At 33.6% G+C, this 14,682-nt stretch overlaps 1 protein-coding gene across 2 annotated transcripts in view; it reads left to right on the top strand.

Moving 5' to 3' along the window:
- Axn (protein axin) overlaps positions 1-14,378 on the top strand; it is a 121,344-nt gene extending 106,966 nt beyond the window's left edge. Inside the window, exons 4-13 of one of the 2 annotated variants that reach the window (XM_073991688.1) lie at positions 4,049-4,690; positions 6,700-6,932; positions 7,001-7,684; positions 10,447-10,581; positions 10,738-10,834; positions 10,901-11,035; positions 11,467-11,722; positions 13,439-13,583; positions 13,653-13,985; positions 14,050-14,378. In XM_073991688.1, coding sequence (XP_073847789.1) covers positions 4,598-4,690; positions 6,700-6,932; positions 7,001-7,684; positions 10,447-10,581; positions 10,738-10,834; positions 10,901-11,035; positions 11,467-11,722; positions 13,439-13,583; positions 13,653-13,985; positions 14,050-14,176 — 2,238 coding nt within the window. In that variant the 5' untranslated portion in view covers positions 4,049-4,597 and the 3' untranslated portion in view covers positions 14,177-14,378. The remainder of the gene's footprint in view (positions 1-4,048; positions 4,691-6,699; positions 6,933-7,000; positions 7,685-10,446; positions 10,582-10,737; positions 10,835-10,900; positions 11,036-11,466; positions 11,723-13,438; positions 13,584-13,652; positions 13,986-14,049) is intronic. The other variant, XM_073991698.1, reaches the window with a different exon arrangement.
- The last annotated feature ends 304 nt before the right edge of the window (positions 14,379-14,682 follow it).

Below are 14,682 nucleotides of genomic sequence, written 5' to 3'. Positions count from 1 at the left end.
AAATGCGCCTCATCGCTGAACGCCATACAAATGACGAAGTCGTCTATAAGTTGCGCGAATCGACGACTGATTTTCAAAGTAAATTTGGATAATTTCGTAGCGTTGTTCAAGCGTGAGTCTATTCATGATGATTTGTCAAAGTATACTAAAACAAATAAAAAAAAAGTTTCATCAAAATTTAATTTTTTGTGTTACTTTTTACAATTTAAAGTTCTATCTAGCTTAAAAAAACACCCTTTATATCGGTAGCTTTCTCAAAAAGGGTCATAAATACTAGCGAATGATCGGAGTTTATATCATATCCATTTGTTAGCATTATACTGGACATCTGTATTTTATTAATTATAATAACTCAATAAAATCGGGTATTTTGCTTGTATCTGTGGGCCAGTATGTTGATTGTCCTGTTGACACAGCATCGCATCAGGTTTTTATAAACTCCACCATAGTATGGAGGGTATATTATTATTACACCGAACTAATCATTTGCGACAATACAAAGTATATATTCTTGATCAGGATAAAATTCTAAGACGATCTAGCCGTGTCCGTCTGTTAGAATCACTCTAGCGTTTGCAATAATTGAGCTAGAGCGCTATATTTTTGCTCCCGAGCGTCTTTTTCCATAGGCAGTTCAAGTTTGAAGATGGCCTATATCGGAACACTTTTTGGTATAGCCCCCCATATAACGTACGTCCCGACTTCGGTATTTTGTGGATTTTAACTACATTTTTGACCGAACTACCTGTAATTTCACGTTTGGGGTTCCCGATTAAAGGTATTTTGAGGATACTAGCTAAATTTTTTGAAAGAATTGCGTGTAATTTGACAGTTGAGGTTCCTAGTAATCACAAAACATCTCCACCAAAAACCGTGAACATAGGTCCATGTGTTGGTATAGCCACTATATAACGATACCTCCCGATTTTCGGTATTTTGCTGATTTCAACTACATTTTTTGACCGAACTACCTGTAATTTCACGTTTGGGGTTTCCAGTGGTCACGAAATATCTCCACTAGGTATAGCCACCTATATAACGGTACCTCCCGATTTTCACTTTGATATAGCCCCATATAAGGTTCTCTACCGATTGAATACATTTTTTATTCTTTTTACCTTATTTAGGTATCAGTGTTCACAAAATATCTCCGCCTAAAATTGTGGACCGGAAAGAAAATAATTTTTCCGTTTTAGTTCAGAATATGTTATGGTGGAGGGTAAAAAAAGTTCGGCCCGGCCGAACTTAACGCTTTTTGCCTTATAGAGCTCATTTCTTTTTGGATTGTTTAACCTCGACCCCCAGAACGTATTTTTGGCGTTGAAATCACCACCCATAATAAACCTTGACGTATGCCTATTTATATTCTTGTACTCACTGGAATTGATTGCATGCCGTTTGGGGATGTAGACGGATGTCAGTAAAAGTATTTGTGATGTTGTTATCAGTTTAAGGGTAGTAGCTTGATATACAGTACTGAAATTATCTTATTCATAGTGTTTATTATAATAGAACTTATAAAAGATTGAATCTTATAAAAGATTCCCTCGTAAAATGGGTTTCCGATATGAGACAAATATCTGTTTTTCGCTGCTTGGAGTTATTGGCGATATTGTTTCATCATTTTGAGATAACATATGTACAGTTAAATACAATGAGGAAGCTTCTTATAGAATATTTTGTCCTTCTAGCTCAGTTCCTTCCACGTAATTTTTGTTCTTGAATTGAAAAAGCAACACAAGATCAGACTTTCTACATGAAAAAAATCTAAAAATGTCCCTCCAAAAATTGTATGTATGTTCTCACATCCAAGATATCGATTATGTCACGTTTTTATTTTCTTTTCTCAGTTTTAGCCGTTCCTTTTTCAAAACCCGAATGTTTATATATTTCGGTACATTTCGTATAAGTTATTGTATTGTTACGGAATCAGGTTCAACCAATCTCCGTGTATATGTTGTTTTATTTCCCGATACGCTTTATCCCCAATTAAAACAGGTTTCGTTTCAGATTACGTTTCTACTTTCTTATTTGGAACCGACTTTATTTACTAAACAAAAACCTTTCCTTTATTTCTTCTTTAACCGACTGTTCAGTTTAACGTCTAAAACCCAACTCCAAAATTCCGCCGTATTTGGTTTTTGCGTGGAAGGTGTCTGTTTACTTTTTATAATTTTCTTACAAAAGAGAATAAAAACTCCTTACCCTCTGAGAAAGTTCTTGCTTGACAATTCTTGCTGGGAAAGTAACCAGACAGACCAAATAACATTTAAAGTAAGAACTGGAATGATTAAGAAAATTGTACATCGTTGTTGGTGTTGTTGTTGTTTAAATAAAGTATCTGCGTAATAAAACTTTACATTACAATTCAAATTGTTACATTAACGAAAAATCAACTAAATTTATTTAAACCCATCAGCTGCATTCGTAACAGTACGTAAATATGAAATTCGGATGGTTACTGTGTTATGACTCTTTTACAACCCCATATCCCTATACCATATTTTGATGAGCTTTTACATAAAATTAAATAAAATCTTAATCATAAGATAAAAATCTAGTAAAGACATCAAAATCTTGTAATGGATATTTTATTTTTCAAATTTTGTTTGTCCAAAAATTGAAAATTTTACTTTTTCTATCCATTATTTCCGTAAAATCAAATATTTTTTTTACGCAATCGATCAATGAAGGAAAGATCAATTTTGCAATTATTTCTACGACTTCTACTTTGTCTTGTGTCAAATGTTCATGTTGATATCTCTAAATCTCGTGGAGTTTTAGCTTAATTACTACGAGTTTGGCATAAATCAATAAAAAAGTCTTTTGAGTTTATGAAACACGTTTAATCACAGAAATTTAACACCTTGCAAAATATGTTGAAAGTAGTTATTTTATTTTGTGTGTAATAATGGGGAAGTCAAATTTAAATCGGCAAAAATGAGCGATAATTTGTTTCCAATTATTGGTTAACTAATGGTGATATACTATTAAACCATCTATAAATAATAAAAGTGGACGTGAAGATCCTTGCACTTATATATCTTTTGGGTGTGTTTTTCAGCTGAATTAATGTTTGTTACATACTTATCATTTATGAACTCAATCGGCTCGAATAGTATTGAAATTGTAAAAAATTATATTTGAACTTACAAAAAAGTACATTTTATAAAACGTTTTTTTTTTTATTTTTATTTGAAAATTTTGCCTATTAGGCGAAGGTCATTTTTTATTAATTTTTTAATTAATTTCTCTTTAGAGACGAGCTTACTGACCAAGATGCTTTTTGAAAAAGGAAAGCCGACGATACGAACCCACACAATCACCACTGTGTGACATGCATGTTTCGCCTCAGACACATCGACTGTGGGGCGGCTTCGCTATCCTCTATCTTATTTCCTCTTTCAAATGCAAGTTGTTTTTTTTTACAAAGTTGAATTTTTTGTTCAAATCTTTGTATGGCTTTCATGACAAACGCTTAGCGTAGCCTTTGAAAGTTATGAGTTTGGTTCTGAACACTAACTTTTTTTAATTTTTTGTAGTCCAAAAATGGAAAATAATTGATTGCTATTAGATTTACAAAAAATATCGTTTTATTGCTAACAAAATGAGTTGATACATTAGGTGTGTTCGTTTACTCAACAATTTGTACAAATTTGTACAAGTCCAGTAACTTCTTGTAATCGACTAAGGTCTTTTGCATTGTACTGTAGAGTAAACGAACAACATCCAGTAACAATTTGTACAAATTTTGAGTAAACGAACACACATATTATTTAAGGTATTGTCCATCGTTAACTTGACGGTTGTGTCGGATTTTACATTTGACTTTTCAACATTTCCGGCAGTGTGTTGCTTTGTTCGTCGGCATTTTTATGTTGTAGATGATACAGAAATAGCTCTATTGAAAAAATGATAAACTAAATATGTAATTTTATATTTGATTATTTGTGGTACATTTTTTTTTTTTTTTTTTTTTTTTTTGTTAAGATCGGCATTTTTTGATAAACATGTTTTTAATAAGTATTTTTATTTCCTTTCTTTACAGGCCTTGTATTATTGCCTTCCCTAAGAAATATCTTCCATTTTCCTCCAGATTTTTGGAAAATAAAAGGGCAATAGCGAATTGTATTTGTACGTTACGTTATTTTTATTGTCAAACGTAAAACATACACAGACAAACCGTAACAAAACGGAACTTATCTAAATTATTGACATCACAAGCAACCAAACAGCAGATCCAACTGTAATTAGGATATCCTGATACTAATGCATTCTCATACACCTGTAAATAAATACATCGTCATTGGATACGAAGCATATACATACATACCTACTTACTACATAGATACATACATATAAATAAATTATAGTAGCACATACAGCCGTAGTAGAGGTTAAGTTACTATTATTAGAAAACAGCACTCCCGGTAATCAACAATAATAAATACTTAGTGTAAGTAAGATTTACAAAGGGAAAAAGAGGAAGAGAAGTAGATCACTAGCACCAAACCGGCGAAAAACGTAAACACTTACATTATACGGAAAATACCATAAATACGGACGTCTTGAGAAGTCTGAAGAGATTGAGAGTGGCATGAGCCATACATCGGGTCATCGAAAATATGATGATAATGAGTGTTGTGGGCCAAGACCACCTGTACCCGGAGAAGAAAGTCGTGTTAGAAAGGTAAGAAGCATAGCATTCAATAAAACCACTTTTTTATTATAATTTCACTACGGACTTGAAAGTAAAAACTTAATTTCGAAGCTGAACAATTTGAATTCGAATCCTCATAGAGAATCATAAAAAGGTGTTATCTGCCCGATACCACCTATAGCTTCTAATAACGCTGTCCGACAGCCAAAAATACACTTGAACTGGATTATATACGTTTGAAAATATAGGCAAAATGGAGTAAAATGGCATTTTTAATTTTTCGTTTTCTCATCGTTTTGACCTTTTAGAGGTCAAACAAATGTCAAAGGTCAACATTTTTCAAAAATTTAATTTAAATACTTGTACTCGTCGTACGATGCTGGTATTGGTGTCATATTAAAGAGGAGAGTATAGGCTTTATATAATAATGATAAATTATTGCTTTCCAGGATAAAAGGGACATCAAAAATATCATTGAAAAATTAATTTAAAAGTGGGCATTTTGGCAGGCGCATATCTTCTAAACCGCGAAGAATTTCAATTTGTTCATGGAGGCAAATTTGTAGCTCTTGTCATAAAGAATATAAATTCTGGATACATGAAATCCACCAAATCTCATCTTCATCATCTTCTATAACTTTTTCTAGGGGTTTGACCTTGGCAATTTTGACCTTGAAAATGAGGTTTGGTGGATTTCATTTGTCCAGAATTGATGTTCTTTATGACAAGATCTACAAATTTGCCTCCATGAACAAATTGAAATTCTTCGCGGTTTAGAAGATATGCGCCTGCCAAAATGCCCACTTTTAACTTAATTTTTCAAGGATATTTTTGATGTCCTTTTTATCCTGGAATGCAATAATTAATAATTATTATATAAAGCCTATACTCTCCTCTTTAATATGACACCAATACCAGCATCGTACGACGATTACAAGTATTTAAAATATTTTTTGAAAAATGTTGACCTTTGAAATTTGTTTGCCTCTAAAAGGTCAAAACGATGAGAAAACGAAAAATTAAAAATACCATTTTACTCCATTTTGCCTATATTTTCAAACGTATATAGTCCGGTTCAAGTGTAACAAAATTTTTTGAAAATTGTCGGGCGGTGTAATGGGACTTTGGCCTATTATATCCTTTCGCTAGTTAAATGTTGGTTGGTATCGGGCATATAACCTATTTTTCCTTTAAGAAAAATAATAATGGGGCTATGGCCTATCGAATCGAATTCAAATCAATCAAGATTTCAGTAAACTAAGTTTTTGGCTTGATATTGCCATATTTTTATTTAAGATAAAATTTATTGTAAATGGAAGAAATATCCAGTAATTCGAAGTGTGGGATCTTTTCATGAAGTGAGGAACGCCAAAAACGGATTTTAAAGATATGATATAAGAATGGCACTATGTATTTCCCCTTAATTTCCCGTTAATTGGAATGATGCATTGTTTTTAACGCACATAAAGCCACTGGTAGTTTAAACGCCACTAAGATAGAAAAACTGACGTAAAACTCGGAAATATTCGCACATTTTTGTGGGGTATTTTGCATTTTGTTATAGTATTGTCTGTTATCTGTCATTCCATGCTTATAAAGCTTCATTTGGTCTATATAGATTTCCACGCAATTGGCCTAAAACGCAAGCATATGGAAAAAATCGATATTTTTTTATAATTTTCGACTTTTGATGAAAAATGTAAATATGCGATAAAAATGTTATCATAAATGTTCATATAAAGTCAGGGATTTGTTAGCAATGTAATAAGAGTATTTTCTCAATCAAAAAGCAAGGGATTGGCATGTCAGAATTACCCATCAAAATTTTCGGCACTTTTAAAAGATGGACCGTTTGCAGGAAAACTTTTTTTAAACTTTTTTTAAAAAATGCTTAAATAGTCCCAAAAATATCATTTTCAAATAAAATTCTAACTTTACTCGCAAAAAAATTCTCGGCGCTAAGTGGGTTAAGAGTTACCAGATTTTAGAAAACAAGTCTATTAGTCAACCAGCTACTAATTTAATCACTTTTATTTCAGATGACCGAAGGGGTAGGAGAACATTTACGTAATTCACCACCATCCTATTTGAATTGGGCCCGAACACTCAATCATCTACTGGAAGATCGTGATGGTGTGGAATTGTTCAAAAAATACGTGGAAGAGGAGGCACCGGCCTATAATGATCACTTGAATTTCTATTTTGCCTGTGAGGGTTTAAAACAACAGACGGATCCTGAAAAGATAAAACAAATTATACAGGCTATATACAGGTAATTGAGCGAGAGAGAGCCACCGACAATGAAATCACAAATTGTTTATATATCAATTTATATTCAAGATTCCTGCGTAAGAGCCAACTGTCTGTATCGGAAGATCTGAGACGCAATATTAAGGCGGGACTTAAAAATGAAATACCTCTCAGTCCAAACATATTCGATGGCATGCAAAAACATGTCGAAAACACAATACGAGATAACATTTATCCATCATTTTTGTGTTCGGAAATGTACATACTTTACATTCAACAGATGTCTGCTGCGCACGAACGATTTAGCAGTAGTGGTGGTCCCACGGGGGCCGGTAGCTGTAGTACTGGTAGCAGTAGTAGTAGTGGTGCTAGTTGTGGTGGCGGAGGTGGAACCAGTGGTGGTGCATGTGCGCTGCCACTTGTGGTTGCTTCCACAAGTACTGGGAAATCGAGCAGTACATTGGGTCAAATCATTAATTTGCCCGCGAGTACTAGTGCCGGCATTGGTGCTCCAACTGGTAGTTGCAGTGCTAGTGGCAGCGTGTATGGCCCCTCAACTTCAGCAAGTTCTAGTGGTTCAGTTAGTGCCACAGATACCCTACCTCGCAGCTCAACCTTACCCACCCTACATGAAGATTCGGAACTGTCATTAAGCGATGACTTTGAGAAACTACGAGTAGAAGGAGGCCGCGTTTCAGCTGATATGCCAATGCGCTTAACACGGGATTTATTATTAGCAACACAAAAAAGAAGACTGGAAATACGACCACCTGGGTAAGTGTCAATAGCCTAAAATATGTAACGCCAACACCGTAACTAATTGCATATAAATTAAACTATAAATGTAACTAAGAAAATAAAATCATATGTTCACCTAACTGGCTAAAACTTTGTTTCATACCCCAATAGTAACCTACTGAGCAGTGAATTGTCTAGTGCCCTTGTATTGATTAACATCCCATGTATAGCATTTGTAGGCTTATATAAATAAATTTTAAAATGTCTATATTGGAATATGCGCCATGATTTTGGCAAATATATTTTTTCTTGTTTGTTGTTTCATGTTTTGGTAATATACGTGTATGTTCTGCGACACACTTCACCTCTCACTTCACGCCTCAAGCATTTTGTTCACCCCATTTACTCCTATTTTTGCGAATTTCTTGGGGCTAAGATTCATTAGGGCATTTAAAAAGAAGAGTACACCCAAGACCGTCCATAAAATACTCGAAAAATAAGCGTGAAGTGTGTCTCAGAACATACCCGATAATCTTCTTCCAATACAAAATATTTGTCCCATTAGCAGAAATAAGAATATATTTTCAGATACCCTCACGATGCTCGTTCCATTTATAGCATTGGCCTTCCCGTCCTACGTGGTGTACCGCCAAATGGTCCATATTTATTCTACTTTTAAGTACGCATATCATTGCTCATTCTTATGACAAGGCTTAGCCATGCAAAAATAATGTTATGATTAGGACTGAAAGCAACAACATAAACATTTAAAATCCCGTTTATTAACGAAGGCAACCTTTTGGCAAAAGGCGATTTTGTCAAAATATTTATGTATGCCTTTTACTCAAGACTCACATTCCCTCTGTATCTTAGCGCCTTAGATTTCTCTTGCTGTCAAAAGTTTTTGCTGAAATCCATCACAACATAATAAAATAATTAAATATTGCTCACAATTCGTATTTATGTGATGAATTTGTATTTTACCAACAATGCACTATAGGTAATTTGCCCAGTTTTGAGTCAAATAGTTTAGTTGAAAAAGAATATGTCGAAATTTATTAATATGAATGCTATTTTTTAAAATAGCGCCATTATCGCGGTTTAAATTTCAGTTAAAGTGAGAATTTCTAAGAAATACTAAAAAAATAAATAAATTATAAGTCCTAGTTCAATGTGTTTAAAACCGTGGAAAAACAAACCGAATATAAATATATGTAAAATGGAATACATTGGCCATTGCGAGTGCAATTTATTTTATATATAATATAGTTTAAACATTTTGTGTAGCGACCAAAAAACATAAAAAGTCAGAAATAAATATTTTATTTTTTTTTTTAACTCACTTCATATAGACTTTTTCTAAATTGACCGTGACTTTGCCACCTAGAACACATTACAGAAAGTCTTCTGTATTGATATTACTAGGTTTCAAATCCTGATTTTGCCCGTTTTGTTGATATTCATAAGATTTTGTTAGGTTACTTCTCAATAAAAAGTCTTAAAATTGTGGAAGATTGGTATGGGAAAATAAATAATAAATATAAAAAATATTGTTGTTTACAATTTCATTGCCAGTAAAATAAGTAATAGCGACAAATTGTTCGTTATATTCGTGGTTTTCTATAAACGGTGCGGCAGTAGAAATCTATATTTTATCTCTATTTTACATATTAATCATTCATACGGTTGAAGTCAGTACTAAACTCATCTTTACTAACGTATATTTAAAAAATATACAAAATTGTAAAAACAATTCCACCCGCGGGGTCAAAATTTTTGTCATTTTCAACAGTTTGTTGTGTATAAGAAAACTAATGAATATGGCATTGGATGAAACAGCTTTGTTCGTTATATATGTAGTTGCTTATAAACGTTATTCGTTACATCCGAATTTATATGTAAAAATCTTTGTTTTATCTCACTTTTACACATAAATAATATAAGAAGTTAATAAATTCTTTAATTTCGTCGTTATTAATTTTTGTCTCAAAAACAGGGAAAATTACCTATAGTGCAATGTTTTGATTTATTTTGAGGCAAATGTGACTCCGATATAATATAACAAAAAGTATCGTCATTAAGAAAAAAAAACCTAAAATAAATATTGAATACACATTTTTTTAGTTATACATAATGTGACCAACCGTACCCTATTATAGTGAACAGTAATGTATTTCGGCAACTGTAGTCCATTTTTATCGTAATCTTTTTGAACGCTATTTTCTCTTTAAGAACGAGCTCCCCGTTTGCCTTAATGAAACAGGCCATTAGTTTTTTTTTTTCAGTAAAATAGTTTTAGTTTTGCATAGATATTATATTTTTTAATTATATTTAATAAAATGATTTTTTTATAATTTGTTTTGTTTTCTTTTTCTTTTATTTTCTTTCATTTATATATCTGCACACGTGTAAACAAAACCAAAATATCCATCCAAAAAAAACCATCATCCAATTACAACTGCAACATCTCTACTGTTACCGTTAAAAATGCACAACCCACTCACCACTGACTCCAATACACACTCATAAATAATATCCGACACCTCAACCTGAATAATATCCTACAAACAACCACTTTGTCAACGAATAATAAAATACTGTTGTGTGCTTTCGTTGTTATTGTTGTTATTTTATTATTATGTTATTATTTAATTATTAATTTTCTATGATTTTAATTTCTAAAAATGAATTAATTGCATGGACTCTGAACTACAACTATTTTCCACCAAATCAAACACGTTGCTCCAAAAACAAATTGTTGTTGTCCAAATAATCTAAACTTGTGCATGTGAGTGTAGTGCTCATGGTTATGTTTATACGGGGAAGACAAATACCTCCTACGTACCAAATTCACGAGTAGACTCGGAAAGAGCAAGTGTCAGTTCAGGCGGTAGAACTGATTCTGATACCATGTCTCTTTCAAGCTGTTCGATGTAAGTAATCAAAGGTTATATATTTCAAACGAACTATAACAGATTGTATGTATATATGTACATATACAAACAAGTCGCTGCAACCCATTTGTAATAGATTTTTCCAAATCACAGTGTCATTCATTTCTTTTCTCCATATACCTCCTCCTCTTCTAGGGATGGACGCCCATATATACAACGAAGACATAGCTCGACAGAAACAAAAGCTATACGACAGAGTGCCATGGCAAATAAAGAAACGAATACCTTTCAAGTATGTTTGATTGCTTTTTAGAACATTAACATATATCATATCTTCATATGCATACATACATTTCAGGTAATACCACGTACTCAGCGTCTTCACTCAAATGAACATCGACCGTTAAAGGAGTCCGAGTTGATAGCGTTACTAATACCCAAACTAGAAGAAGTTAAACGAAAACAAGACCTAGAAGATAGAGCCCGACTAGAGGTATTGCCAAAGTCAACGTGTATACTAGGGTTATGAATTTTTGACATTTTTTCTCAAAAATGATTTCCTGTAGTGAGAATGAATGAACTTTTGCCTATTAATGCCTAAAATAACATTAATCCGATTTTATTTTAAAAAAGGTTCCGCTCAAACCACTTCGAAAAAAATTTAAACATCCTATGAAATGAAAAAATTCTCAGAAAAGTATTTCCTTTTGCACGGATGAATGTGACTTCAAAAAAATTATCAAAAATTCTGAAAAATAAAAACTTTAAAAGCTTTTTGTGCGGAAGCTTTTTTATCGAATCACTTTATAAATAAGATTTTACGTAATCTTATGTAAAAACTCATCATAATATCATAAGGATGTAAAGAAGTCATAACCCAAGTGTATACATCCTGGATTATATTATATTTTTTTGGTATTATAGCATTTTCCTGATGAATCTATGCCGACCAATGAACGACTTGCCAGTGATCGTGCTTTTGCACAAGCCATACGAGAGAAATTCGCCATCGACGAGGACAATGATCAAGATATACTCGATCAGCATGTTTCACGCGTTTGGAAAGATCAAACGCCACATCGCTCACCTGGTACAATGTCACCCTGCCCACCTTTACCATCTCGAAGGCGTACAATAACCCATGACTCCGGCATGTTGAGTGATGGTGCCATGAGTATAAGTAAGTTAATAAACATGTATTTAATAATAAAAACAAGTAAAAAAGTATCAGTCGGCTTTGCCGACAGAGATATACCGCCAGCCTGTGCGGCTTTTTTTTCCAAAAAAAAAAAAAAAAAAAAAAAAAAATACTTATGTATTTAGGGGGTATGAATCGACAAAAGTATGGATAGGATTAGAGCTCAAAAATTTGCGGGGATATCGATAGATAGGGCTTTTTATTACACTAGCCTACGAAAATAATATCGCTAGGAAAACCTTTGGTAAAAATGTCCAAAGGATCCTCGAGCAGACCCTTAACCACACAGACATGTTGAACATTTGATAGGGCCCAAATTTGAACATAAACTAAGTTTCGACAATATTTAGAGATCCAATGTTTGGACCAAATCGGTTGCTACATCTATGAGAAATCGCGCGTACCATTTTAGCGAATATTTTCGAACTTTTGTGGGGGAGGTACCGGAAGGAGTGGGCCTATAAGCACCACCTTCGAATTTCACCTAATATTCGAAGAAATATTACAATATCCAAAGTGTGGACGAACGCAGTATTCGGTTCGAGCTCTCCAGCCACTACATATGGTGTCATAGGGGTTTTTACAATTTTCGGGCTGTTTTCCCAAGAAGACTTGCCCCTGAAAAATTTTTACTGTCGTAATTGAGGCAGCGAATGCAAGTTGCTTCAACTATAATCAAAGTGATTCGGGAGCATGTCTTAAAGTGAATCCAAAATTTTGTGTGGGAGGTACCGGAAGGAGTGGACAAATATAGTACATATTTGAACCTGATCTATATCTGGTAGATATATTAGGATGTGTAAAGTATGGACGAAATCAGTCACTCGCTTCAAGAGTTATCGTGCGCACAATTTTTCCGAACATTTTTGTACTTTTGTGGGGCAGGTACCTGAAGGAGTGGACCGATATGTCTTATCTTCGAACTTAAACCAAGTTTGCACAAAATCGGCGGATCCGTTCGAGAGTTATTTTGCGCTCCAACCACTACACACGGTGTCATAGGGGTTCTTTTTACCTTTCAGGCTATTTTCTCAGGAAGTATGGACTTGCTCGTGATGAAACTTTTACCGTCGTATGGGGAGCAGGGAATACAAGTTGTTAACAACCAAATTAAAGCGATTCGAGAGCAGGTCCTAAACTGAACTTTTCCGAAATTTTGTGTGGCAGGTACCCGAAGGTGTGGACCGATTGAATCCATATTGGAACCTCATCTAAGTCTGGTAGAAAATTCACGATGTGCAAAGTATGGACCAAATCGGTTACTTCTTTCAAGCGTTATCGTGCGCACAAATTTTCCGGACATTTCCGAACTTTTGTGGGGGAGGTACCGGAAGGAGTGGACCGAACTAAGTTTCGACAAAATATTACGAAAGCCAAATTTTGGACCGAATCGATTGATCCTTTCGAGAGTTATTTTGCGCTCCAGCCAGACAGACGGACGGACATGGCTAAATCAACTCCAAATTGTCTGCAAAAAGTAAATAGCGTAAGGTGAATCCCCAATATTGCACACATTAGCGACTGTATAACGATGGAAAATTTCATATGACAATGATAGATAGTGTAAACAACCTCTTACTTGTTTTTACAAATTATTGCTCAAGGAGCCGGTACTTTGTTTTGAAATATCGGTGTAAGAATTAATGAATCAAAGTGTTTTCAGTTCGTGGAATAAACATGTCTCAAATTATTTTTTAGGCGGTCATTCAATGAAACACTCAAAGTCAATGCCAGACCATAGTTCCTCAACAAGGAAGCTTACAAATAAATGGCCTTCCATGAATACAGATAGCGGCATAAGTTTATTCTCAGCTGATACTCTAATGAAGTACAAAGATAACAGGTAATTGGGTTTGTTTAAATTCATATGACTCTAGCAGGTTGATTTTTTTACTTGTCTTTTAAACTGTAGTTCACGTTCTGGCACGAGTACAGCCTCTAAATTGGAAGAGGCCAAAAGAAGACTGGAAGATGAGACTAGAAGGTCTCGTCGCTATACCCAACAGCAGCATATGTTGCCACCCATGCAACAACAACAATCAGCCTCATTTAGTAATAGCAGCAGTGGCAGTAGTAGTTTACACCATCAATCGCTCCCGCCTCCATTACCCGCAAAACCACAAGAGACCACAACAGTTGTGTTTTCATTTTGTGATGAAGAATATCCTTATAGAACTAAAATACCCGGTACACAACCCACACTAAAGCAATTTAAGGACTACTTACCCAAAAAGGGCAATTTTAGGTATACAAATCGGTTACCCCTCTACAGTTGAAATAATACTCATCGTTTTTCTTTTTCTTTCTAGATTTTTCTTTAAAACACATTGTGAAGATCCTGACAGTCCAGTGATTCAAGAAGAAATTGTCAATGACAACGATATCCTTCCCTTATTTGAGGGCAAAGTGATGGGTCTGGTTAAACCATCCGATTAATAGTAGAGTAAGTTTTAATTTTTATACATTTATATTGTATGATGTAAACAGAACGATTACAAAAACAATAATGCAAAAAATAAGAAAACCAACACACAAAAATATATATAATAACAAAATAATGGCAAAAATAAACCAGAAAAAAGAATGCAAACAAAATAACAACAAACTATAAATATATGGTAAACAAACAAGAAGAAAATAAGCATAAAAACCGCTAAAATAAATAACAAATCAATAAAAATGATACATTTAATTTATCATTTCAAAAAATAAAAAAAATGATATGCCAACATATTTTTGTATTAGTAGACTAAATTTCTGTTCAATCTAAGTTTATGATATAACATCAGCAAAATATATGCTATTTCATAGAAATAAAGCAATATTATTTTCATTTGTAAGTCATACATTTTACTTATTTGCAAATTTACAAGAACACACATTTTTATTATATATATTTTTTAATGTACAAATAACTCACAGTAGTGGGTTAGATTAAATAT

Source organism: Musca autumnalis, unplaced genomic scaffold (assembly GCF_047663935.1).
Source record: "Musca autumnalis isolate F117 unplaced genomic scaffold, ASM4766393v1 scaffold_1, whole genome shotgun sequence".
Classification (NCBI taxonomy): domain Eukaryota; kingdom Metazoa; phylum Arthropoda; class Insecta; order Diptera; family Muscidae; genus Musca; species Musca autumnalis.
The sequence above is the reverse complement of the archived record's forward strand: the minus strand, read 5'-3'. Positions and strand labels throughout refer to the sequence as shown.